The 25,884-nt window shown below is 54.6% G+C and overlaps 2 protein-coding genes across 3 annotated transcripts; both read right to left on the bottom strand.

Moving 5' to 3' along the window:
• Positions 1-5,542: 5,542 nt before the first annotated feature.
• On the bottom strand, positions 5,543-8,450 carry MRPL28 (mitochondrial ribosomal protein L28). Its single transcript, XM_030482419.1, has 5 exons — positions 8,120-8,450; positions 7,774-7,926; positions 7,352-7,486; positions 6,582-6,668; positions 5,543-5,950 (listed from the first exon to the last, which is right to left on the bottom strand). Exons 1-5 carry the CDS (start codon positions 8,405-8,407, stop codon positions 5,873-5,875), a joined length of 741 nt encoding a protein of 246 aa, XP_030338279.1. The 5' UTR covers positions 8,408-8,450; the 3' UTR covers positions 5,543-5,872.
• Positions 8,451-8,572: 122 nt separating this feature from the next.
• PGAP6 (post-glycosylphosphatidylinositol attachment to proteins 6) lies at positions 8,573-25,830 on the bottom strand. Of its 2 annotated transcripts, XM_030482404.1 has the most exons (13): positions 25,728-25,830; positions 21,132-21,309; positions 19,318-19,525; positions 19,098-19,231; positions 18,456-18,721; positions 17,236-17,564; positions 16,401-16,494; positions 15,732-15,855; positions 14,900-15,036; positions 12,720-12,898; positions 12,096-12,242; positions 11,640-11,756; positions 8,573-10,794 (listed from the first exon to the last, which is right to left on the bottom strand). In XM_030482404.1, the coding sequence occupies exons 1-13, from the start codon at positions 25,825-25,827 to the stop codon at positions 10,498-10,500; spliced, it is 2,310 nt and encodes a 769-aa protein (XP_030338264.1). In that variant the 5' UTR covers positions 25,828-25,830; the 3' UTR covers positions 8,573-10,497. The 2 variants fall into 2 exon arrangements, with proteins under 2 accessions (XP_030338264.1, XP_030338265.1); XM_030482405.1 differs by lacking the exons at positions 21,132-21,309; positions 25,728-25,830 and adding an exon at positions 19,984-20,264.
• Between the last annotated feature and the right edge of the window lie 54 nt (positions 25,831-25,884).

The raw sequence follows: 25,884 nt of genomic DNA, 5'->3' as shown, positions 1-25,884 counted from the left end.
TTGACCAGCCTTACAAGTTGAGGGACAACATTCTAAGGAACAAAACAAGTGGATGCACATATGGTGGTGGGCTACCAGGGCAGAGGCACCCCACATCCTGCTGGGAAGGTGAGACTCAGCTGGGAAGGTCCATCTGGGTCTCACAATATGTTCACAAGGGGTCTGTATAAGGGCTCTCAAGCAAATTAAGATGCTTTGAAACAAGTGGGCAAGTCCCCATGTGAATAAACACCTGGATAAAGCAGGAAATGGGTGTTCTGCAGTGGTGCGAAGGGCAGGGCAGCCCCCAAGGTCCCCACACGCAGCCTGACGTTCCTCCAGCATCTGGGAAAAGGGGGGTGATTGGGTTTGCTGACAACACCTGTTGATCAGGGTGAGAAGATGAGGGCTGGGTAGGAAGAGCTGCAAAAGCATCTTGCAGGACTGCCTGGAGGATTGAACAGCAGGCAGAGGTCAGCCTTTATAAAGGCACATAGGGAAAAATCCATCCTGACTGTACAGCAGCAAGCTGTCCTCACAAAAAGGAGCAGCCTCCTTACTGGAGTGAATAATTCAAAGATAGCCAGGAAACACCAGCATGGCGCTGGGCAGCTCTGACCCGTGAGAATGCAGCTCCATGAGATGCCTGCTCCATCCATCATACCAGCCCTGAGGTCATCCCAGGGATGAGCTTTGCTGGCCCCACCCCAGGAACGTTGCCGGAGAAACCCACTGTGTGGCTGCTCCCTTTTCGCTAGCACCTCTCATCCCACATGCTCCCTTCAACACCTTTCACCCCAGCCTGGGACACATATCCCTGGGGGCACCGGATCCTGTGAGGACCTTCTCCGAGCAGCCACGTCCCCTGGTACCTGGAGGCGCTGTGGGCAAAGCTCCTGTCTCAGCAGCGCCAGTTCCTGTGTTTTCAGAGTGCTCTGGCTGGCCTGAACCAGCACCATTTTCAGCGTTACCATGGCAATGGCTGCCTGGGAAATGTGTGTGATGGAGACAGACGAAAGGCAGAGTCCAGCCAGGGAAAGGTGCCCGTGACCATCCTCAGCTGACACGGCTGCCCCTCGCACCCCCAGCCCTTCATCCCGCAGCCAAGGAGCCCCATCTGAGCCCACAACACGCAGCAGGAGCTGAGGGTGGAGGTAACTCCACATACCCGCCTGTACTCCATGTGCACTCCTGCTCCAGCACCCTCAGTCCAGCCCAGCCCATGGCTGCAGGACAGAGTGCAGCAGGAGCATGTCAGGGAGTAGATGCTTTTAGCAATTAATGCATTTGCATATGTCGATTTTATGAGTTGTTTTTTTATTTTTTATGACTCCTTATTGTAAAGACCAAGCTCCCGCACAGATCTGCCCGTGTCCTCTCCAGCCATGCTGCAGCCAGGACCCTGCTGCTGGTCTCACCCACTGCCCTCTGAGCCATGTGTCCTGCTTGCAGTGAGCCTTAGGACACCATCAGGCCACCAGTCTGCTGTGACACAACTCCTCCATCTTCCACCTTGTCCCTCCAGGGGTGGTGCAGCCAGCCAGGACGAGCAGCGCATCAGGAGCCAGCAGGACCAGGACACCCAGCAGTCACTCATGGAGAGCCGCCAGGGCCTTCTGCTGGGCACCCGTGGCAGCAGCCCCAGGACGTCCCCAGGGATGCTCAGGCAGAGCCAGGTTGTTTTCTGCTGCTCCAATTCGCTGGGCTCCTGGCGATCCAGCGTGTGGCCAAGGGCTCCATCCCACCATCCCTGCCCACAACCACTTCTCCTGGAGGTGATGACTTGGTGCATAAGACAATTCCTCAGGTGGATGGGAGAAGAGAGAGCACAGCATATGGCAGCAGAAAGAGCTTCAGGGAGGATGGAGACCATTCATACCCTAGAGAAGGGAGAGAACAGAGCTGTTAAGACAACCCCTCCTCCTGCTCAGACAGGGCCCCTCCCCTCCAGCCAGAACTTGGTCTTCTCCAGTTCATTACTTATCCCCCTGCTCAAACTGACGGCTGTTTTGCAAAGAGCTTCACAAGGTGGAGTAGCTACTAGAACTGCATCACAGAAAAAGTGAGGTTGGGAGGACCTCTGGAGGTCTCCAGCCCAACCTCCTGCTCCAAGCACGGCTGGCTGCAAAGCTGGAGCAAGTCACTCAGGACCTTCCCCTTCCTTTTGAAAGCCTCCAAGGATGGATATGCTGCCATCTCTCCAGACCTGTCCCAGGGCTGCATCACCCTCTCATGGAAGGATTTTTCCCTTACATCCAATTACATCACTACCCATGGCTTCCTGCCCTTCCCCATGTCCGAGAGGAGCCTGGCTCCATCTTGATCCCCAAAATCCAGAATGGCTTTGTCCACCTGGAAAACTGCCATGGCTGGAGATCCCCCTCCCACTGACCGGTGCTGGGCTGCAGCATCCTTATCACCAACCTGAACCCGCAGTTTGTGGCCATGCCTGTTCCTTGGTTCATCTGCCACAGCCACCCCCTGCTCCTCTGTTTGAACCAGACAGACTCGCTTGGGGACAGGGGTCACCCCTCACCAAGCCACACTGCTGCGGGTGGGTGACACACCGCTTCATGGCATGCTCCAGCCTTTGTCTGTGCTTACATGTGTGCTGCTGAGGAGCACTTGTCTGCAACAGCCAAGAGAAGTCTTGGGTGAAAGCCTCAGGTAGTGCTTGATTGGGTTTGGATGACTAGCCGCGTTTTCCTGCCCCATCAGAAGTCCTCTCAGCACTGGCTGCAGCCCCCGCATGGGCAAATAAAGCCACCAAGTGATTCTGCAATCCAGATGCCAGCTAGCAGCCTCCTTGCCCAGGAAGTACACCACCAGATCGGCACAAACCTTGGCCTGCCTGTTTGCTTTGGGATTTTTCCATTCATTGCTCTCTTGACAAGACCATTTTTACCTGTTCCCCCTTCTGAGCAGTCTCCTCTGCTACCCCAGCCTTACACTTCAGCTGCCAAACCCAAGGTGACCCTGTGCAAGGCTGTGGCAGCTTGCCTGTGGCTGTCACGTCCTTGCTCCCTGCCTGCTGTTGGTATTTGCACACTGCAGCTGTGCTCAGCACCCTCGGGCCAAAAGCAGGAGGCTGGTGACCTTTGCTGGAGCCCGAGGTGGTGCTCAGGTCTGAGCTGTACTGAGCAGCCAGGCCCATCCCCTGTCCAGCGGTGGGTTTGCAGCCTCAAGCTGATGGCCTCAGTTTGCACCCACGGGCCTGTGGCGCTTCTGGCTTCCCGGGAACATGTTGTCGTGGCAAACTACCAGCTCCTCCAATTGCCCTTGCTGGGGCAGTGAAAGAACCTGATACCTGCCAGACTGAGCTGACCTGGGCAGGTAAACACCACCACCACGCAAGCAGAATCAAGTGCTCTGTGTGTGGTCAGAGTTGCAAATGAATGGGCACAAACCCAGGAAAGGTCTAACACCAGGCCCTGAGCTATTCCTCCACCTCATCCAGGTAAGCTAGCAGAGGGTATCATAGCCCAAACTACTCCAAATGCTGCACAGGGGCTCCCTCCCCACCTCGAGCCGTTTGCAACTCTGCCTACAGCAGGGCAAGCCAGCCCCATGTGCTTGCAACTCTCCTTTCTCTGAAGCTGCAGCACCCCTGCTCCACAAGCAGAGTTTCCTGTTTTCCTGAAGTCAGCAGAGTATGTCCATGAGAGTGTGTCCTTGGGGGAAGCTCTTGGCCACATCCAACATAGGTGTAGGGAAAGGAGCAAGGGGAAGGTTTCTCATCAAAGGCAGGATGGAGAATGGAGGGCTCCAAGTCAGAAGTCAGGATTAACCACATCCCCAGTAGCTTCCCCATGGAGACGTTCCTGCAGCTTCTGTAGCAGGAGCTCCCCTCAGGTCCGGCCAAAAGCTCCTGCTACCCCCGTAACCCACCAAACCTTCCCAAGGCAGCAGATCCTGCACACCAGGCATGCACAGTGAGCAGCACCACAGAACAGAGCCTACTGCAGGGACAGGCAATACGCGGTGCAGCCTGGGAGGACGTGCAGCCAAAGCCGTCCCTGATACAGCACCACCAACTGTAAGGTGATTTTACATAACTAAAACCTACTGGTTTTAGTTAGAGAAGCAGCTGCTAATGGCCCAAACAGCCCTTCACCACCAAGGAGCTGAGGCACCAGGGTCCTCCTCAGGGCTGAGAGCAGGATCCAGGCAGGTGCCCACCACGCTCCACCATAGCCCGAGAGGCCAGACCTAGCAAAGCTACTGGAGGGGGGCTGGGACAGAGCCAGGGTCTGGAGATTTGCTCAGAGCTGCATTAAAATGCATGAGCTGTGCTTGCCTAATGATGAGCACAGCTGTCAAACAAGGAGCTTGTCCCAGCTAATTATCTCTAACGAGGGCAGAGTGTCAGGGTCTCTGAGGACCTGGGCAGCAGCTTCCCACTCAGCTCAGTTGCAGAAGAGGGAGAAGACACTCAAACGTCATTGTGCTGGCCTAGCTATAAAATCACTCATTAGGCAAATGCAACCTTCTGTGCCAGTTTGCCCTTGAGAACCTGGACTTGCCGGAGCAGAGACATACAGACAAGCTGGAAACACCCCAGCTTTTGCCACCCAACCCATCCCCTGTGGCGCCAAGTCTCCTGCACCCATGCAGAGACAGCACAGCCCCTGACTAACCAGCCCTACCAGTCAGGGACTGTGCCACACTCACCTTGGGGCTCAAATACCCCTTGTCAGAGCTCCAACCCATTCCCTGGCCCGGAAAGCAGCAGAGAAGTCTGGTCTTCATGAAATGCCGCCACGTAGATTGTATTCACCTCACCACCATCCTCACCCCCAGCAGCTAGCACAGCCCTGCAGAGGCTCTGTGCCTCCCCAGTGACCACCTCTGCAGCACTTCTCCCCCAAGTACTTAAGGCGGACATTAAGGCACTGTGAATTTCTGCTCCTCTGCAGTCCTACTCCATTCCAGTGCAGAGGGGGCCAGTCACGCTGCTCTACAAGCCCAGCTTCTCTCTTATCATGGGTTCTGTGGCTCGGAAACCATGACAGTACACTTGCCCCTATAGAGTGGGGAAGCATGTCTCATCCCAAGACATGGTTAAGATGAAGTCTCTTCCAGGGGTGACAATCCAGAGATACAGCTCACAGGAGGTCCATCCTGCAAGCTCTGTGCTTGTCCCTTACCTCTGAGCTGAAGGGAAACAGAGGAGATGCTGTTTTATTTCCATTCAGAAACACATTCAGGACCATGAAGCTTAGAGATGACAGCCATCATACACAGTGCTGTTCCCTAGCATGTAATTACGGCAAGTGCTTTTCAGTCCCTTGTTACCAGACAGGAGCAAAGGCTTGAACATCCACTTCAGCTACATTTTTACAGAATAAAAGATTTAAAAGTCACCAACCTCAAACAGAAACAGCACTGGGACCAAGGGGTCAGAGTGGCCAGTGACTGGGGAGCTCAGCCCCACTGCTTGAGGGAAGGGCTTGGAGTCATGCTTTCGGGGCACAATATCTGCTGCAGAAGCCTAGGGACTGATCTATGTTACACCACTGCCGTGTCTCCCAGTCCCTGCTAGAACACACTAATGAGCCGTAAGTATCAGAGGAAAGTTTACTGATATTCCCAAAATACATATTTCATTTTATATCATGATCAAACTCTCAACAGCAGCCAACTACTTGCACAGGCAGAACCACATTAAGTCAGTCTTACAGGAACACTTTCAGAGACCACAGGATAGAAATTCTTCCCCCAGCCACAGAAATGGTTCCTCATGAATTTAGGCTGTTGTTAGGCTTCAATAACTGCAACATGCTCCTGGGCATGCTCTTCATGTGGCCCCTTCCACACAAGCGTGGTTCAGACTGAGGACTCACTGAACCGCATAGCTTGATCTGCAGCAGGGATTTTGCTCCAAAGGTTTCTTCTACTCCTTCTCTGCTTCCTGTTCTTTAAGCTGGTTGACGAGCTCTTCAGCATATACCTTGAAGAGTGGGACAGGGTCCTGAAACAAGGCAGAGGACAAACCACTTAAAAGGAGTGAACCTGCACAGCAGCAAGGGGTGAAGCCTACTGGAGAGCCGAGGGAGCCACTGCTGTGGGAGCGCTAATAGTTAACACCAGAGAAAGACGTGGTCAGGTATTTTTCAGTGGCTTAACAAGGCAACCTGCTGCTTCTCCAGAGACATCTGCTCTGAGCTCTGTAACCTCCCCTCACAGACGACAGGCACCTGTGTGGGACATTCATCAGCTTTTCCTGTTCTGCCTGCAGATGGGAACCAGCAGCAGCTCCCAGGGATCTCTTTCCATCTAAAAGGGCTTCCCTCCCTCCTCACATTGCCCTCAATCAGAGCTGTACTGAAGCACGTTGGGTGAACATATCCCTCGAAGAAGCTGCAGCCCTATGGGGTTCAGGGCCCAGCACCACCTCAGATAGTGCTTCTGACCTTTTTGTTCCTGCTGCAGGAAAAACGTGAGCCAACAGGTCTGGGGGAAATGTCACCATGGGAGGCTCATGTGGCTGCTCAGGAGGTTTGGGTCATCGCTCAGGAGTGCTCAGGCTGTTCAGATCAGGCGTACGTGCAGCCTGATGCACCTGAGACACCTCGGTGCTAAGCACCGCCTCAGGAACTCACCTTTTTTTCTAGGAGCCTCTGTTTTTCTATTGCTTCTTCTAAACTCAAGCCAACCCATTCAGCTTCCTCTTCTGGGATTACAAATTCCTGTGACAAAGGAAGGAGCAGGTGGTACAGTCTTTCCAGGTGACCAAGATGCAAATCCTCTCTATGCCCAACTCTCACATATATGCAATCCAGCAGGAGCATTACTATGGATAAATCCTAAAACACTGTTCCCTCATTGCCGGCAGCTAACATCCCCTTCCTATCACTCCTTGTCCCTTAGCAAGGGTCCTGCTTTCTCCAATCAGTCATGCCCACTGCTGTGCCTCTCCTTTGTGTAGTCCTGGGGCTGTTTCTCAGCACAACTCCATGGACTGTGGATGCTTCTATGGTGGTGTTTCTATGCTGGCAGCCACCACCGACTGCACAACACTAAACTGCTCACAGGAGCTGTGGTCTCCTCTCTGCAGTGTCAGTACAGATTCTCACTGCGGTTGGCAGTGCTGGCTCCAACCAGTGCTTATTGCAGACCCTCACTGAGCTCAATCACAGCAAAAACACAGGCTTGTCCTCCCAAATAATCGTACAGAAATTGGGAGCCCATGGAGAGACATAAAAAACCTGACAAATTATGTTTACACCTTCTTTGGCCATACTCTTAACCCTGAACACCCCCCCAGAACACTGGTCTGCGCTGTGAATGGGCAATTAGGGCATTATCAGTCTGGACAACCCGCAAACACCACTGCAGACACCAGGGCAGGAACTGCAGGTCAGGCACCCACCTTGTACTTATTATATATGGCCTCTCTCCTGGCTGGATCATCGGGATGCAGTTTAGGATCCCGCCGTGCAAGCCGCAGCAGCATCGTTCGCTTCAAATCCATCCCGAGCTTTGAGCACATATCAGCTTTTGGGGTCTGGAGAAATAAAGTCAGATATTAAATTGCACCAGAAGTCCAGCTGCTAGAGAACACTTGAGTCTATCAGCACATAGCACTGGTGGTTTATCCGCACACTGTAGAGACTTTCGGGACATGCACTATGAAACTGAAAATAGTCCCTTAGGATTGTTCTGGAGCTAATATGATCATGGTTCTGACCTTTAACACCAAGGGCTCCAGTCAGGGGGGTATCAAAGGCTGGAAGCTTTTGACCTGCACTAATGCGTTAACAGCAGCAGCTGCCTGCAGGCGCAGCACCGTACCTTGAGGATGTAGAAGTCGAAGCCATAGGCCTCGTCGATGAGGTCCAGTGTGCGCATGGTGACAGTGATGGTCAGCGTGGCATCGAGGATCTCACTGTAGAACTGCCGCTCGAAGAGCTGCGGCTTCCAGGTCTTGGGCAGCCTGGTGGAGAGCTGGGCAGAGACCGGGGTCAGCGCCCGGGGCTGCCGCCTTCCCTGGGGGGCTGCGCCAGGGCCGGGTGGGCTGTGCGCGGCGGAAAGGGGGAGGCCGCTGCCCGGTCCCGTCCCATCGTGCCCCGCCCCGCTAACTGCTCCCCCCTCCTGCCGTTAACAGGGCCGCAGGGCCAGGACAGCCCGTAGCGCTCACCTTGTCATTGCCCGCATAGCGGAAGCCGCGGATCCAGCCCTCCCCGCCCCAGAGCCCCTCGTGTGCCGCGGGCGGCAGGTACACGGGCACCGGCACGTCCTGCACGCGCTCCCACTGCCCGGTGCGCGGGTTGCGGCGGCTGCGCAGCCCGTGCGGCCGCCAGTGCACCGGGGTGGGCGGCGTGTCGTCCCGCAGCTGCCGCAGGTAGTGCTGCGGCAGCCGCGCGCAGATGCCCTCCCGCATCCGCAGCTCCGGCCACAGCCTCGGCGGGAACCGGTGCAGCGGCATCGCCACCCTCCGCCGCTTCCGCTCCCGGCGCACACCGCGCCCGGAACCGGCGCCGCGCACCCCGCGCAGTGCCTGGCGGGGATGGGGCTGCAGGGGAGACGACGTCTGCGGCCGGCAGGGGCCGCGCCGCGCCCGCGTTTCACCCCCAAGGTGACAGCGCGACAGTGCCCTCAAATAGCTTTATTGGTTATAAAACTGTAAGCGTTAAAATCCACCGTATAAAATAATCACAGGTAGTAACAGCAAAGGAAAAAAAACCACCCCAACAAACCTGTTCTTTCCCCAGACACAGGAATTCGCTCAGATTTTACCCCAAATAATTAACACCACCGCCACCGAACACAACCTTGTGCCAGAGCAGCGGGAGGCATAGAGCAGAATGTCAACGATCAACACAAAATAAACAATCACGGTAGCGGGATTTCTCGCCCCAAAGGCCCGGTGAGGAATTATTATTGCTTTCTCCGGTAACGGGCAGCCCGGCACGGAGGGCACGGCTGACGGAGCGGTGGGAGCTCCTGGCACGGTGCTGGGGCTGCGACGCCACTGTGCAAACCGACACGGGGAAAAGTGCCTAGAAGTGATAAGAGTTCGAGGAAGCCCTGAGGGCCCCACGTCCCCCACCCCAGCCCCGTCCTGCTGGCGTGGATGGCGGCAGCAAAGGGAAACGCAGGACATGGGTGGCGGGGATGACACCGCTGGGTGCAGGCAAGCGCCCTTCGCCTGCTTCGAAAGTCAGAGCTTGCAGAGGGGAGGCAGAGGGTAAAGTGCAGAGCTGAGCAGAAGGCTGGCTGCTCTTCAAAGCAAAGAAAGAACCCCGAGGAGGCAAATGCTTCATTAATAGCTCTTTCCTCCCCAGGCCACCTGAGGAGGGGCTCCCAGCAGCACACACCCGGCCGACCACAGCTGGAGTCAACCAGCAAGGAACAGTGTATTTGAGCTCTTATCTATAGGATATGGATGGGCAAAGCCGACTTTCCTGGTTGCCAAGTTTCTGCCTTTGCCTTCTGATGCCTGCGTGCCCTTTAGTAAGGCTACGGTGACACAGATGCTGCAAAGGAGACTGCAGCCATCCGGGGAGCCCATGGCACAGCTCCCGGCTGGGGCAGGACACTGCCAGTGGCCTCAGATCGGCTGTGATTCTGCCACACATCCAGCCTCACAGGCACAGCAGGCTGGAGGAGCAGGCGGTGTGCAGCTCAGACACCATCCTGGACCACGTACACTGCCCCAGGCAGAGCTGCGCACATGCCAAACCCACAAAAGGGAGGAAGACTGTAAATACCTGAACATCGAGAGAGAAAGGGGACCGTGCTGCAGCCTGGCTCCTTCCAGATGAGCTAAGAGGGCTAAAGTTAACTTAGACTAGACCCTGCACTGCAGCAGGTTTCACAGCTCTGGGCGAGATGCTGCTGATGCTTCTTGCATGTCTCCACAGGCTTTTTTCACATTCCTGCCAAGTCTGACCCTGAATCCAGGGCCCAAGTCCCAGCCTTGTTCTTCCCCTCCCCAGAATCAGGACTAGGTAAGAGCAGCACTGCCTGTTTCATGGGGAGAGAGGCTCCAGACCGCCGTGGAGATGGCAGCCAAGGGCCCAGCAGATACCAGGATCAGCTCCCTCCCCATCAGCACCAAGGGCATGCAGCAGTATTTGCCCCCCAGGTCAGAAGTAACCCATTATTCTTGGGTTCAAATGCTGACTGCAGGATGGCAGGGGAAATCCCTGCCCCACAGCCCTCTGCTAGGAAAGGGGGTGCAGCTCAGTGTGGGCTAAGCCCAAGCCTCATGGATGCAGCAGGAGGGGAAGAAGGGTTGGCAATTTCCCCCGGGGCCATGGGGAGGTGCGGGACAGGCTATTCCTTGATCTAGAACCACAAAGAGCCTGCCCTATCCCAGCAGAATAGCAGAGGTGGCCTCAAGCTTGCCCTCACACGACAAGCCCACCATCTCCATCTTTAAACCTGGTGCATGCTGCGCCCTCCCGGCCAGTGACCAAGCACGTAAGAGGATTGCTGATGTGTGAGAGAGGGGCAGCCCAGGCCAAGAGCAACCTCAGCAGCCTCCACCTCTGCCACCAGGAGCAGAGCAGTTCAGGTCACAGCGTAGAGCTCCTCACGGTCGTTCTGGCAGATCTGATAGCGACAAGTGAGCTTCTGTGACCAGGCCCAGGGCTTCTTATGCTTGTCCCGAGGAGGGAGCAGGAAAGCAACGCTGCAAGCCACCAGCACGTGCCAGATGCTGTGGGTGTAGTAATAGTTCTCATTGGTTTCCATGAATGCATATACTGACATGGCAATGAAAGCCAAGGTGATCCCTGGGAGGAGGTAGAAAACCCAGCGCTTCCACGAGGAGGGGTAGCAATGCCTGCGCTTCACGCCGTGGTAAACCTGGAGGTGTCAGAGCACAGAAGGTTAAGCAGCCAAGAAGCAGCTTAGGCAGGGGGAACAGGCAGTGCTGCCTGACCCAGGAGCATCTGCCAACCTTACAGCAAGAGGTTGTGCCTGCTGCCCCCAAGAGATTCATCCTTCCCTCTTCTTGGGCCCATCTTTCACATGCAAAAGCCCGTACCCAGCTGTGGCACCAAAGCCCAGCACAAATGGTATAGCTCCTGCCCACTGCAAGGGCAACAGATGACCCTTCTGGGACAATACTGCAGCCATAGGCATGCACTCAATTGGAGGGCCAGACTGTGCCAAGACCTGTAACCAGGGATTTCGCAGCTACAAGGGATGGAAGAACACCTTGCCTTGCCCCCCCCCCTCCACTTGGGTGTTTCATAGCATCATAGTATAGTTTGGGTTGGAAGGGACCTTCAAAGGTCATCTAGTCCCAACCTCCTGCAGTGAGCAGGGACATCTTCAACTAGATCAGGTTGCCCAACCACATCCAGCCTGGTCTTTAATGTCTCCAGGGATGGTGCATCCACCACCTCTCTGGGCAACCTATGCCAGTGTTTTACCATCTTCATTGTAAAGAATTTCTTCCTCACATCCAGCCTGAATCTCCCCTCTTCTAGTTTAAAACCATCACCTCTCATCCTATCACAACAGGCCCTGCTAAAAAGTCTTTCCCCATCTTTTTTATAGGTCCCTTTTAAGAACTGAAAGGTCACAATAAGGTCTCCCTTACAAGCCATGCCTGTGGATGGGCTGGAGCCAGGGTCTGCTCTGCCACCATCATGCTCCAGAAGGAAGCAAAGGACAGCAGGTCCTGCCTCACTACCCTTACTTACCCATGCTGCCACCATGATGACGAGGGCAAAGAGGCAGGGACCCATCATGTTCCACACCCCTCTGCGGTCCAGCTGCAGGGACATGGCAATTAGCAGGGTCCCCAAGACGAAAAGGACCTGGGAATGAGACATGACCACTGTCACCAACAGCACGGAGGACCTCACCTCCTGGCCACCCAGCCCTGCATGCATGCAGGACTTGGGAGCAGCACCTCCAGAAGGAGAAGCCAGAGGAGCCATGAACCTTTCCCACAAATCCCAGTCCCTACAAGCACACAGGTTCACGATCCCGGGACAAAACAACCCACTGGTTTAAAAATCAGGGTGGCACTGGGTGACAAACAGGCTTTGTCACCAGGCTAGGCTGTGTCACAGCCGTGAGAGGGCTCAGTGTGGCTGCCTGTGGCTCGGCTGGCTCAGGTCTGACCCTGCCGCACGGGGTTACCTGATACTCACATATTTCAGGACCTTCTTCACGCGGGACATGCACAGGATCGTCACCCAGATGGACACCACGGAGCCCAAAAAGTCACAGTACTGCAGTGTGTCATAGTCCATGATGCACAGCACTGCGATGCCTGGCTGGTCGCACGCATGGTAGAACTAGAGCCGGGGACAAAAGCAAAGGCTAGCATGAATCCAACAGCATCACATGGCTTTCTGGGAAGGAGAGGCAGGGGAAGGCTCAGCACATGGCAGCAGGATCCCTCCTGGAAGTACCTCCAGGAAGCTCCACCATGGTTTTATGGAAAGCAGATGACAGCAGCCATCAACTTGCTCCCTAGGAGAGCTCCTAGGACGGCATCCTTCAAGAGTGCAATGCTCCAGAAGCAGCCGAGATGAAGAGGCTCATCTCTACTCCCTGGGCTCCCACGCCCAAATACGAGAGCCCAGTGAAAGTAGCACTTCTGCCCAGCTCTGAAGGAGCAGGACGTGCCCATGGAGGTGCTTGTCCAATGATGCTAGAAGCTCTTTGGGGAGCTCCAGGATGGACTGCTCCACCAAGGACTTCAGTCTGATGCAAGCATTCCCAATGTTCAGGGGGAGGTGGCAGGGGACCCGACAAAAGGCAATCCCTACCGTGGAGAAGAACATGGTGTAGGTGTAGACGGAGGCCTCCACCAGGTAGTAGCGATAAACAGCAACTGCTATTGCTGGCAGGAACATGAGGTTGCTCAGGGTGAGCAGGAGGGTGGCCAGGTTCTGCACACTGACAGACTGGGCCTTGGCATCGTCCGTGCAGCTCCACCCTCCCCAACCTGCAGAGCAGAGAGGCTTGTGTGGATCTCACTGCCCTACCTTGTCCTCCTGCAGCACCCAGCAAGAGCCTGGGATGCCTCAGAAGGAGGATTCACACCTCTGAGCCTCCTCTCACTTGGTCCATCAGCCACTCACGCTCCTGTTCTCAGGACGGTCTCTACTCATCACATGCTCTGCTGTGAAAAGTCTTGGGGAACCCCAGCAGTGCCCTGTGCCTGCTCTGAGGACATCCCCCAGGTTGCTCCCATGTAGCAGAGGCCACCCTAGGCACCGTGTGGGTCTGTCCCATCTTTTCATCCCTCCAGTAACTCAACACACATGCTACTTGCTGGTGGTACATGAGGCTTTTGAGGCTCAGATGCTTCATTTGATGGTGTAAGCTGGGTGCAAGACCCCTATATATCCCAGGAACCAGGGTGGAGAATGAACCACAGCACTGAGGAAGCCACTGGGCTCCTCCTATCACTTGCCACAGCAGGGCAGCCTGCGAAGCCAGGTGAGGCTGCCCTGGCTTTGCTACTCTGGCCTTGCCCAACTGAGTTTTGAAGATCTCCAAGGATGCAGACTGGATACTGTGCAACAATGAACAGCTCTGACAGGGGAAAAATTGTCTTCTTCAATTTAGCTGAAAGTTTCCTTGCTGCAGCTCATGTCTGTGGCCTCTTGCCCCTTCCCTCTGCTCCCCCAAAAAAGCCCGGCTCTGGGTCCCTGTAACCCCCATGCACAGCAGAAGGTGCGATTCCATTTCCCTATAACTCCTCTTCTCCAGCATGAGCAAACCCACCGCCTCAGCCCACAGTGACACCCAGGTCTGCACAGGACAGTGGGAGTGAACATTTCCTAGAGGATAATGTCGTGACACAGGGCACAATTCTCAGCCTGTTGTCTAAGGACCAAGCCGAGACAGTCTCCTGTGAACACAAACCTGCCTTTTTTCTTTCTTTATTTTAATTCAAATTAGGATGCCCACATCCTGCTTTTGGGGAAAGAAGGTCAGTCACAGGGCAGCCTGGGTATGTGCAGGCACTCCATGGTCAAGAAGCAGAGTTAAAAGTAGCTACAATGCCACCAGAAACCAAGCCAGCAGCTCTGCCCCTTGTGCCAGCTCCCTGCCAGGCAGAGCCCAGGGAGGGCTGCTCTTTCCAGTTTATTTCTGGGTCATGAATATGCAGATGGGGCATTTTGCTCCAAGTGATTCAACAGAAAGCTGTCCTCAGCCTGATTCCCCGGTTCCCTTGGGGTGCTCTGTGCTTCCCAGAACCTGGCACCCCTCAGGGAAATGAGGATGCTGTTCTCCATCTCACTCCATACCCATCATCAGCACTGCAGCAGACAGCAGGGATGCCTTGGCTCAGACCCAAAGCACCACTGAACCACATTTTGCTTTGTCTTTCTGTTGAGAACAGGTACACGTACCACCTAGGCACAGCAGAGCTATCATCTTCCCTACACCACTGACTACAGCCCAGCCTTCTCATCCCATTAAGATAATTAGCAGCTGACACAGATGTTCCTCCTCCAGGGGCGCCTCCAAGCCCAAGGGCTGGCCTGTGTGCTGGCTCTTGGCAGGAGACAGCACCATGGCAAAGCACAGGCAGGGATGCAGCCTGGCCTCATGGCACCCATACCAGGACCCCACATAACAAACCTCCCCGGAAGGCACAGGCTCTGGTGCAGGCATTTCCAGCAGCCCTGCCAGCACGCTGATCTCTCTGGGGATGCTCAGGAGCACCTCTCCAAGCCCTGGGCTGTCCTCAGCCCAATCCCCCATTTTCTCTGGGGTACTCTGTGCTCCCCAGAATACAGCATCCCTTGGGGAAGTCAGGATGCTCTCCAAGAGGCCACCATAGGTGCTGAGGCCTCTTTGGGCAGGCACTGTGACACGAGGCTGCTCCTGGAAGCTGCGACAGACCCCAGGCTCCCCTACCCAAATACCACCACCATAAAAACATGTCCTCCCTGTCGGGAGGATCACAAAGCTTCCTAGAACATGCACTCACCAGCCTTGCAGCTGCAGCCAGCATAGAGGTAGCCATGTCTTCTCAGGAGGCTGCACTGTCCGTACGGCCCACAGTCATTGAAGCAGGGGGTGAGGTATGCAAAGACGGTCACTTTGGCTTCTGCAGCATTACACTGACTGCAAGGACAGCAGGTCACATTGGTACCCTCGTCCTCTGGGCAGCCTTGTGCCCAGGGAGCACCCTGCTCCAGGTCAGGCCACGCTTGTGTACGCAAGCTCCCTGCTATTCCAGGATCTACTCCATCCCTCCCCAGTTAGAAGCAGAGTTGGTTCCCTCTCCACTTGGACTGCCAAACCAATGTGCAGGCATCAGCTCTCCCCAGACCGCCTTAGCAAACCCCAGTGCTCATGACTGACTGCAGCATCACCAGCACTGTTTTACAGCACACTCTCGGCCCCTTACACAAGGACCCAGCAGAAAGGCAACCTGCAGGAGTATGGGCAACAGCTGCCTACATCTCAGAGACCCCTCGAAGGAGTAACAGCAGCATTTTCATTTACCAATTTATCACCTCAAAATCCACCTGGGGAAGAGGAAGCTCATCCAGGCAGGCCCTGCCATCTGCAGCCTGCATGAGATGTGCCAGCTCGGCACTAGAGAAGCTGTTTGGGTGCTCACAAGAGAGCAAGCTGGCATTGTCACCCACCTCCTGCTCCTTCTGCAGCTGCAGTTCAGCTGCTACCAGCTGAGCTGAGCCCATGGCATGGCGGCGAAGACAGGGGTTTGGTTTTGCTCGCACCAGTCAAGGGCAGTGGGATGTGGAGACAGAGTGCTCTGAACCAGCCCCGAGGTGGGATGACACAGCACTCACCCCTGGCCCTTCGGGCAGATGAGCTGCAGGGAGAGGAACCAGTCATCCGTCTGTGGGTACAGGACAATCAGCGTCGCTTCCGCAGAGGACGTGCTCACACTCAGAGGGTAGCCCTGGAAAAAAGCTTAAGGAAAAGAGGGTGCTGTGATGTGCTAAGACCAGGGGAGAAGGGCCCGCAGCAATCCCATGCTGAGATGGATTACACAGGAATCAGATGCTCCTGTGGCTCCTGCTCCCATCCTCAGGAGGCACCAGGGGAATGGAGAGGATCCTTGCCCCTGAGCCCCTTGTTTATCCTTTTATCTCAGCTCTCAGCCCTGCACAGACAGCACAGGGCACATGGAGCAGCCTGTTTGCTTGGCTAGTCCTCCAGTGCAGAGCTTAAGTTCTCTACACACCAGCAATGCCTTGTCAATCCCCAAACCTCTTGCCAACGAGTCTGGAAGAGCCCCAGATGCAATCAGACCTTCCTTTGGTGGAGACTAACTCCTAGTGCCAGACTAGCACCTTAGGCACATGCTAGCACAGAGACCTCACAAGGGCTTGTGCCAAAATCAGCTTCCCTGGGACACCCCAAAATCCTGAGTCAGTTAACAGCTCACAGGGTCTAAAAGCAAAGCCCTGAGATGGTGCAGCTGAGCTGGCATTAGGTGCCAGCACCTCTCGTACCTGTGCTGCAGTTGTGTGTGGCATTGAGGGACAGCACCGGCGAAGCAGCACTCACACACGCTACCACGGAGGCATTGGCCAGGTTCACGGATGTCTGTACAAACAGAGCAGTGTCCCACGTCAGAGCGCCCTGATGCCACCCCCTGGCACAATTCCTCTCCCACACTGCCCACAGGAGCAGCAGGCGACAATGAATCCTGCAGATCAAGGTCACCCATCAACTCAGCAGCTTTTTCTGGGCAAAACCATGCTCACCTCACCCTGTGCTGCCGCCGTGCCACACGCTGGCTGAAAGGCAAGAGGGAGTCCTGAGGGGTGCATGGGGAAACTGCCCCAGAGCTGGGGCACTCACACATCACTCCAGCATGAGCACAGTGTGGCAGGAGTCAGAGGCAGCAGGTCATCAGGGCTGAGCCCTGCTCCAGCCCTCAGGAAGTTCCAAAGAATTTCAGGGGGCTGATTTTAGGATGTCACTGAAGGAGACTGGGAATCAGTGACTTGGGCAGGAACATCCCTGGGTTTCCCTGCTCAGTCTCCTATCCTGGTGGCAGAGTGCCAGGCTCCTGTGGAGAAGATGGCACTGCAGCTGCTTTCCATTTCATCTCCTCTGCGTCACTGCCACCACATGCCAGCAAGCTGTGGCACTTGAATTGGAGCTGGCAGGTGGGACAAGCTGGAAGTGGCTAAAGCAAGCTCAGAGTGTTTTGTGACAAAAAAAGGAAAGACAAATAGTCCCACTGGTACCTACAACCCCTGGAGTTTGCTGACAAACCCACCCAGGAGCAGGGACGAAGTCCCACAAAGGGGAGACAATCCCATCCAAGAGCCTCCGCACCTTGTTAAGCAGGAGACTGACCACAAGGGAACCCCCACTGTCCATGCCAGTGTTCAGGTTGAGGAGGAGCAGGGTCGGGGAGAGGTTGTTCACAGGCACACTGGGACCATTCAAGAGCCTGTAGCGCACAGACACTACATCCAGGTCCTCACGAATGACAGGCTGGTTCTGCAGGCAGAAGCTCCTCTGGCCAGACGCGTTGTGTGAAGCTTCTGTGGTAGACAGAGTGGAGCTCCCTGCTGCTCCTGTGCTGCCTGGTCTGGGACCAGTTTGGCTCTGGTTTAGGCTGCTGAAGTTAAGAAATGAACTGGTACTTCCTGGTCTGCAAGCTGTAAAGCAAAAAGGGAAAGGAATCAGCACAGGCAGGACTAGGACCTCCTCCAGGCAGGGCCCCAGCAGCTCCAGACCTTCAAGTGACAGCACAAAGTGGGGGTATTTCCGCTGGTTCACGCACTGCAGTATTTGCTACAGCCTCTGAAAGGCACCATCTTTGCAGGGGGATCTCTAGCATCAGCATCTACAAGTTGGGACAGTGATGGAAGCCTATCTATCACTCCCAGAGACTCTAGTGCTCCCCCTTAACACCTTGGCTGCTGGTGCCAGGCCCTCCAGCACATGGGTTGAGTCTCTGCTTTGAAGAGGGGATGGCAGAATCCCCATCAGAAAATGTGCCTAGTTGGTGAGCTTCCGAAAGTCCAACAGGGATTATGGTCACGTAATAAGAGGGTGCAAAGGTGCATATCACAGCCACAAGGACCTTGTGACCTTCTGAGTCACAAGGTGTCACCTGAAATGGTGACATCCCCTCATTACCCAAGACATTACTGCAAATAAACCTCTGTGAAATGGTTTCTTGTATGTAGCCTGCTTATTCCCAATTGATAGCGAACATATCATCAGCCTGGTGCATCAACCCCAAATTACTCTCCCCACAGGTATTAAGCTAGCCACTGCTTCCCATTTGGAAAATACCATTGCTTCAGAGACCCTGAACTTTTCAGACATTTCCAAAACAGGCATCTCCAGGGAGTATCCACTTGAGTGAACACTGAAGCCTTCATTTTTGACCTCAAAGCAACAACTACGTTTCAGCCCCTAAGGTTATGCCCAGGCAACCAGCATGCTAGGGAAGGCAGGCCACCCAAAGGCGCAAGAGAGACACAGTAGACACAAAGTTCAATCTGGTCCTTCCTATAGGGCTAGAGAAAGTGGAAGCCCACCTGTGAAAGAAGCCAGCATCTCCATAGACACACTGGCATTGGCAGGGCCAAAACTCTCCACCATGATCTGCAGCCACTTCTCCCAGGGGGGTGAATCCAGGGCCAGGCTGCAGTTTACATTCCCCCCGCAGGTGATGATCTTCTGGAAGGACTGGGGCAGCGTGATGGAGCCCAGCACCACCCGCACGGCACACGCTTTCTGCTCGCTTGTCACACAGCTTCGCAGCTCAAACCGCATCCCTGCGGCATGCTTGGGAACGAAGACCCTGCAGGAGGAGGGAGGACCAGCAGTTTGCAGAGGTTGTGCTCTCCACACAAGCCAGGTGTGACCCACCACAGTCCCCGGGGGTTTGTGGCAGGGGCTGGCTGGTTCTGGTTGGTGTTGTGAACATCCTTCCCACGGGAAACATCTCCAACAGCTAAAATTCCCACAGCTGAACCTCTAAGACCACCTTGGAAGAGCCAGAGAAGTGCGTGCTCCCTGTGCAAACCCTACCACTGCTGCAGGGAGCTTGGTGAACAGGCCCAGAGACCCCAGCTCCAGCCCCACACGGGAACAACAGTGGCTTCCCCTAAGCAGCACCCGTGGGAAATCCCACCCCACCATGGCCCTAAGTCCTTCCACCCGCTGCTCTCACTCACTTGACATGCAGTGGTTTAGCAGGCGAGACAACTGTTTGTGGCATGGCAACACCAGGCTCCAGAACAGGCATATCAGTGAGTCTGAGCACAAACATATCTGCCTGGAACATATAGGGGCATGGAGTGGAGAAACCCTGCAGGAGGGGAGAGCAGACGGGTCAGCTGTGGCAAGACACACTGAGCAGAGCACAACAGCTGAGAGCCTCACCAGGACCCTCACCTTCACTTCAATCCTGCTGGCAGCCTCAGGGAGATGGGCAGCGATGAACCAGTCTCCGGCAGCAGGGCTGGTGATGTTCACAAATGTGGTGTTCTGCACAGCACTGCTCAGAGTGATGCTGATGTTATAGGAAGGACGGACGGTCGCATTAGCAGGAAAATGAGTGCCCAGTGGATTAATTACAGGAGGGGCTCCATAGCGGAAGTGCCTGTGACAGAAACCAGAACGCAAATAAAACGAGGGGTGCAAAGACACTGGCAAAAAAAAATGGAATACAAACTCATCAGTGGACAGCCACGTTGGCCTGGGATCTGAGGAGGAGCAGGCTGGAAAAACCCACATTATCAAGCAGACCACAAGAGCCATCGTTTTCATCTGGTGAGGGCTGGCTGCTATTAGCTTACCCGGGATTTATTTAGAGATTGGTTTAACTTGGCTGCTTATTAAGATAAGGATTTACATAGTTCCATGAAGCCTGAAAGCAAATTTTCACGCTTACTAAGGTTAAGCCCCAGGCGCAAAACTACTCCTTTTTTATAACCATCAGCAAATTCCCCATATAGGGTGAATCGTCAGAAAGCTTTTATTTATTTTCTAGCCAAGATTTACATCTTCCCTATTTCCTCTCTTAAGAAGGGCAGGCAGACAGACTAAGAAGATGCTTACCAAGGAAGGTCCATGTGACCGACTTCAGTACAACAGCACTTTGGCTTCCCAGATAAGCAGCCCAGCGTTTGAAGTAGCAGAAAAGCAGGCAGCAAAGTAACACGCTGTTACTTTATTTGGGCAGCCAATCTGGCATTTAATTTGTTCACTTTTGGACTGCACCGCAACAGCACATAACAGGTCCAGCAGGCAAACGTGACAGGCGACATGGTGTTAACCTATTTGAGCTTTAGCTGGGCTGGTTTTCGTTTCTTAGGGTATCGTTTAGCTGTTACCTTGTCCGTCACACCCCGAAACTATTGGAAACCTTTCTGGAAAGCAGAAAGTGGGAAGATCATCTGTGCCAGGCTGCTCTGGAGCAACTAAGAGCACTGATCTGTGTCCAGGGCAGACCAGGGAAGCGCAAGTCAAGCTGTTTCAGTCACTCCTGAGAGCGGGTGCCAGAGACCCATGTGTCTCCATGGGCACAACTTGCCCAGACAACTTGGTACCCTCCCAAGCTACAGCTCAAAGTCCTTAAATCCTCCAACTCAAGTACTGCGCTAAGCATCATTTCTTTCACTGGCATTAGGTTTGCAATCTTCTCATGCTCTTGTGTCTGCAGGACTCGGCATTCCTCTCCTATCTCTGCTCCACACACAGCTGCATTCCTCACAAAGTGTCCCGTCTATTCAGTTCCTCTGTGCTGGGGAATTTGTCTGTTTGCAGTTGGTTGGGGTCCTCTCAAACCCCTTGTGGTCCTGCTACATCCTTTAGTGCCATGTGCAGGATCCTACCAGGCACAGAAAGGTCCAGGAACACCTTCGCTTATGAGCAGCAATACCAGCCTCACTGTGGAGCTACCTCCAGTGCTCCTAAGGAGTCTCTTAGGCACCACATCTGATAGACAGCCCCAGATGTACTGATAACATGAACGCAAAATGCTCCAACAGGTTTAAACACAGGTTTAAACAAAATGTTCCTACAGATTTAAGCTCCTACAGGTTTAAACGCAGGCTTAGTGCTACTACAGGAAGAAACTATGGCTTCTTCAACTAGGGAAAAAATGCCCAGCATTCTACAACCAACCAACCGCAACCATGAATAACAAGGACAAGAGAAGGACAGGAAGCCCATGTGAGCAAGCACTGGCACAGGGACATACATACACTGTGATCTCCATGTTGGTGCACTCAGGTCCTTTTCCCCGGGATGCTTGCAGAAGCCAGCGAAGCAGCACAGTTTCTTCCGGCACATGGAAGTGGAAGAGCTTAGCGTTCCCATACCAGCTGTAGAAGGACAGCTTCTGTGCGCTCTGAGAGAAGTACTCGGAGACATACATGGAGTCTGAAAGGGAGAGAGCACAGCACTTGCTGGGCTGGCTGCTGGGGGCAGGCTGCAGGGCTGAGCCACCCACAGGAGCACATGGGAGTCTTAAGGTTGCTGGAGAGAAGCCCTTTGTGTCCCTGGTGTCCCATCGCAGTCCCACTAGATACGCTGTGATGCAGCCAGAACCACCCACACCCCTGCTACAAAACCACCACCCGCAGCCAGAGAGCACTAAAAGATGAATTAAGTACCCTCTGCAAGATGTGCTCTGAAGATGACAGATCACCAGAGACACTGAGGAGGAGAAAAAGGCTGGAGGAAAAGTTGATGTCACAAGAAAAGGCTATAGAGTAGGCAGCTGGAAACCCTGGGGCAAACAGTGCAGAGCAGATGGGTGCAGGCAGTGCAGGGGCGCTCCAGGGCCCAGCAGCAGGTACACACAGTCAAGAGCTCTGCCCTCATCTCTCTCTGCTGAGCACATAAGCTTACCTTATCTGTCTTACTCAGCTCAAGACACACGTACTGCACAACCCACTGCCTCCCTGTGACACACAATGATGTGATGAAAATTCATGTGCTGCAAACCTAATTCTGCTTTCAGATGTACCTTCCAAAGTCTAAAGATTCTCCTACCTGGAAGGAAGGCTGCTGGGATACCAAGAACAGCCCTAGGGTAGGCTGAAAGATCATGCAAAACTACAGCTATTCAGTCAAAGTGCCACCAGGACTAACTAGATCCTCCATTCACCCCTCTGCCCAGCTATGCCTATGGATCACCCCCTGCCTGCTGATAATTTCACCTGCAAAATTGTACATTAGTGTTATTGTCTGCAAGGAACCAGCCAGACTGCAACTCAGGGATGGAAAAAAACCCCATCACACCAGGGCTGACAAGGGGGCAAAACTGCACGGAGACAGCGGAGCCAAGGCAATGCTGCCCACCCAAAACCAAGATTCATAACACTCAGCAAAAGGGTAGAAGAAAATGTCTTTACATCTCTGCCGAATCCTCCCAGATGCTCCCTTTCTACTCTGGAATTTCCTGGAGTGGAAGAAACCGTCTTTCAGAGGCAGTCTCCTCATTTCTAACAGAGAATAAAGCAGCAAGTACGGTTTAACTTGCCTTCCTCCAACACTGCAGAGGGTCATGTTGGAAACACAGAGGACCCAACTGAGTTTAAGAAAGATGCCAAAGAAAGAGGAAAACAATCCTCAAACAGGACCAGAGCCTTGGGATGTACTTTGTGCCAAGAGGAATCTAATCCTAGCAGGAACTACAATTCATGCCCCAAAGCAGGATGCATGCTGACCTTCACCCACAGCACTGCAAAGAGACAGGAACAGTAATCATGGGTTTAATTCCCTGGCAAATTACCAAGCCAAAGCCTCCAGGCACCCTGTAAACCTGACAAGGAAAGGAGGAAACAGGGAAGCAAGAAATACCGGCCATGCAAGCCAACCAGAAGAAGAGTGTGGCCACGTAGCCTCACCACAGCGGCTGCCCTGGCCATGCACCCACAGGGTCCAGCCAAGGGAGCAGCACTTGCAGCACCTTAATGCATGGGGCCAGGCGAGGTCACCCAGTGGAAGGGTGAGCCTCAGGCAGGACAGCAAGAAGCTGACAGCCCGTGGGCAGAGCTGTTCCCCCGTGCTGGGGCTGTGCTGCTCCCTCGACCAGCAAGGAGCAGAGACCACAAAAGGGGCTTTTGAAGCAAATGCTCCCTGGCTGCAAGGCAGCACAGCGCGTGGGCTACCACAGACAAGAGCTGGCTGTGATCCCCTATGAGCCCAATTATGTTTCATGCACAGGAACTACAGAAGGGAGCAGTCTTCAGTCAGCGATGTCTATACCCCAGCTGCACTCTGCATGCAGAAGGCATGTTCGTTTCTGGAAGTTCATGGAGGTGTTTGGGCACAGGGTGAGGGTAGACAGGGACACAAAGCATGATTAGAGCTGGGAGAGCCCTGGTCCTGCTCAATGCAACAGGTCACGTCAGACAGCTTGCACGGGGATAAGTCCTCCTGCCGTGATGCAAGCTGCTCCAACCTGAGAGAGCCTGGAGAAGAGAAGGCTCTGGGGAGACCTTCAAGCAGCTCCCAGTGCCTAAAAGGGCCTATACAAAATCTGAAGAGGGGCTTTTTACAATGGCACAGTGACAGGACAAGGAGGAATGGCTTTAAACTGAAAGAGGAGAGATTTAGATTAGATATTAGGAAAAAATTCTTCACTGTAAGGGTGGTGAGGCGCTGGCACAGGTTGCCTGGAGAAGCTGTGGCTGCCCCATCCCCGGCAGTGTTGAAGACCAGGTTGGACAGGGCTTGGAGCAACCTGGTCTAGTGGGAGGTGTCCCTGCCCATGGCAGAGGGTTGGAACCAGATGAGCTGTAAGGCCCCTTCCAACCCAAACCATACAATCATTCTATCGTTCTAACGCCACCAGCTGCCAAGCTTTGCACGGCCAACAGCCATGGTCACCACTCACCCAGCACGTCCTCTTGAAGCTGAAGCATGATTTGTGTGGTTATGGGGGAGGAGAGGGTGGGCAGGCTGCAGAATTAAAACCCCCAAGCAATGAGCAGTGCTATTTATTAAGGACTAGACAATTACACGGCACGAGCTCAAGCGCAGTGCCAGGCTGAAGGCAGGCGGGCAGACCTGCCCTGCTCACATGCTGCCTGTGACCAGGTCAGTGGCAGCTGAGGCTGTATCAACAACATACCGGTGTGGACAAAGTCCATTCAGAAGCAGCTTCTCATGGCGAGAACCAGCCGAGCCCCTGCTCACAGGCTTCGCTGTGCTGGGCACCCCAGAGCTACACCCGGGGCAGCTGGGCTGACAAGGAAACACCAGGGGCAGATAAGCTGAGCATCAGCAGAGAAAAGCCAGAAAGACAGGTCACCCGCGAGCAAGGCGTTTACTTTGGCAGTCCATTTGCATCGAGAGAGCACGCTCTTGTATTTGCTTGCTCTGTATGTGTCTGTCCCCATCTATTCAGTATGTTCTGCACCAGCACAGCAACACCTGGAAAGTCCCACTTGACTGTTCCATAATGTAAAACAAGCCTTTAAACTGAGCAAGGGAATTGTCAAACGGATGCTGTTTCTATCCTCTTCCATACAGATTCCACATAAGCACTTTTCAAACCTATTATGCAAAAAGCAAAAGTGTTTTTAAGACAAGAAACGAAGTGCAGTAGAATCACAGATGCAGAGAGGCGATGTGTTATTTGAATTTCAGAGTAAAGAGCCACCTGCAAAAGCTTGGGTTTGTTTGTCCAAACTACTATGAGATCATGGTAGTTTTAGGAAATGATACCTTGGTTTCAGGGCTTCCCATCAAAAGGATGAAGCCCTCATTTCAAAGCAGACACTGTCTAAAGCTACAGAGATGATGATCAGTCTGACTTAAGAAAAGACGTGGCTACGTGGCAGGATGTTTGCCCATTTATAATGTAACAGAAACCCTGTTCCTTTAGCCTGGGTCAAAAATCCATGTATAAGTGTTCCAGGAAGAGAACCACTCACTCCTCTGGAGAGAAGCTGATCTTCACCAGCGCCCAGACCTGACCCTGTGAGGACATTCCCCCAGCCGGTGGGATGGCATCAAGACAAACCAACCACCACACCTCAAGGGCAGGGGTAGGTCTCCAGGGCTGGGAACCCAGCTAGCAGGATGCCAGAGGAGGGTGGGCCTGGGGCAAAAGGCCATCTCGTCCATCAGCTCCCCGGAGCAGCTCCAGGCTTTGCAGACTATGAGGAAGTGATAACCACCATCAACAGTGGTTGATGCCCTCATGACGATCACCTCCATGATGGGGTGAAGCAGGCAAACAACCTCACCTTCCCAAACCTGTCCACCTCCGCAGCCGCTGGCTGACCCTCTGGATGGGGAGGCTCAGTCCCCGTGCACCCCAGACCCCCAGCACCAGCACAGTGAGCAACCCACCACTCTGCAAGCCCTCTGCTCCTGCCCAGCTGCCTGGATATGCTGGAAGTAAAGTAATCTCAGAACCAAGCAAAACCAAGTAAAACCAAGTAAACCCACCACTTCCACCGCAAGTACAGCAGAAACTCCTCTGGGACCGTGCCTGACCTCTCGCTGCTCTGCAGCGCCGGACACAAGCGCTGCTCCACCAGAGACAGCTCCCAGAGCCCCCACCACCCAAATCACTAGCGAAATCACGAAGCCACCTCAAAGCCACCCCTGGCAGGAGCTGCGGGGCTCAGACCGGCTCCCGGCGCTCCGCGGCAGACGGGTCCCCGCTCACTTTAACGTGACCCGGTTGGTTTCCCACCGGTGCCGCTGCGCCTCGGACCCCGCCGGGCGGGCAGCGAGGCCGCTCAGCCCGGCTCCTCTGCCGGACGTGCCCCTGTGTCCCTGCGCCCGCGGAGCATCCCCGAGCCCCCCCCCCCCTCCGCTCCCCGGCCGGGACTCACCGGGCCCGGCGCGGCTGCCGCGGCCGGCGGGGAGCGCCAGGAGCTGCAGCAGGAGCAGCAGCAGCAGCCGCCGCAGCGGCGGGCCGCCCCCCCGCGCCATGGCCGCCCGGCGCTACCCCGGCATCGCCGCCCGCCGCCCGCCCCGCAGCGACATCCC

The sequence above is a fragment of the Strigops habroptila genome, chromosome 4 (genome assembly GCF_004027225.2).
Source record: "Strigops habroptila isolate Jane chromosome 4, bStrHab1.2.pri, whole genome shotgun sequence".
Taxonomy (NCBI): domain Eukaryota; kingdom Metazoa; phylum Chordata; class Aves; order Psittaciformes; family Psittacidae; genus Strigops; species Strigops habroptila.
Note: the sequence above shows the minus strand (reverse complement) of the source record. Positions and strands in the feature narration are given on the sequence as shown.

Excerpts from the sequence above, each read along its gene's own strand:
- MRPL28 (XM_030482419.1), bottom strand. The coding sequence starts at position 8,407 with ATGCCGCTGCACCGGTTCCCGCCGAGGCTGTGGCCGGAGCTGCGGATG. Across the intron at positions 7,927-8,119 it reads GCTATGCGGGCAATGACAAG|CTCTCCACCAGGCTGCCCAA; the intron begins GTGAGCGCTACG and ends GTCTCTGCCCAG. Across the intron at positions 7,487-7,773 it reads TCGACTTCTACATCCTCAAG|ACCCCAAAAGCTGATATGTG; the intron begins GTACGGTGCTGC and ends TTATTTCTCCAG.
- PGAP6 (XM_030482404.1), bottom strand. The coding sequence starts at position 25,827 with ATGGCGCGGGGGGGCGGCCCGCCGCTGCGGCGGCTGCTGCTGCTGCTC. Across the intron at positions 15,856-16,400 it reads CACACACAACTGCAGCACAG|CTTTTTTCCAGGGCTACCCT; the intron begins GTACGAGAGGTG and ends CTTTTCCTTAAG. Across the intron at positions 15,037-15,731 it reads ATCTGCCCGAAGGGCCAGGG|TCAGTGTAATGCTGCAGAAG; the intron begins GTGAGTGCTGTG and ends CTGTCCTTGCAG.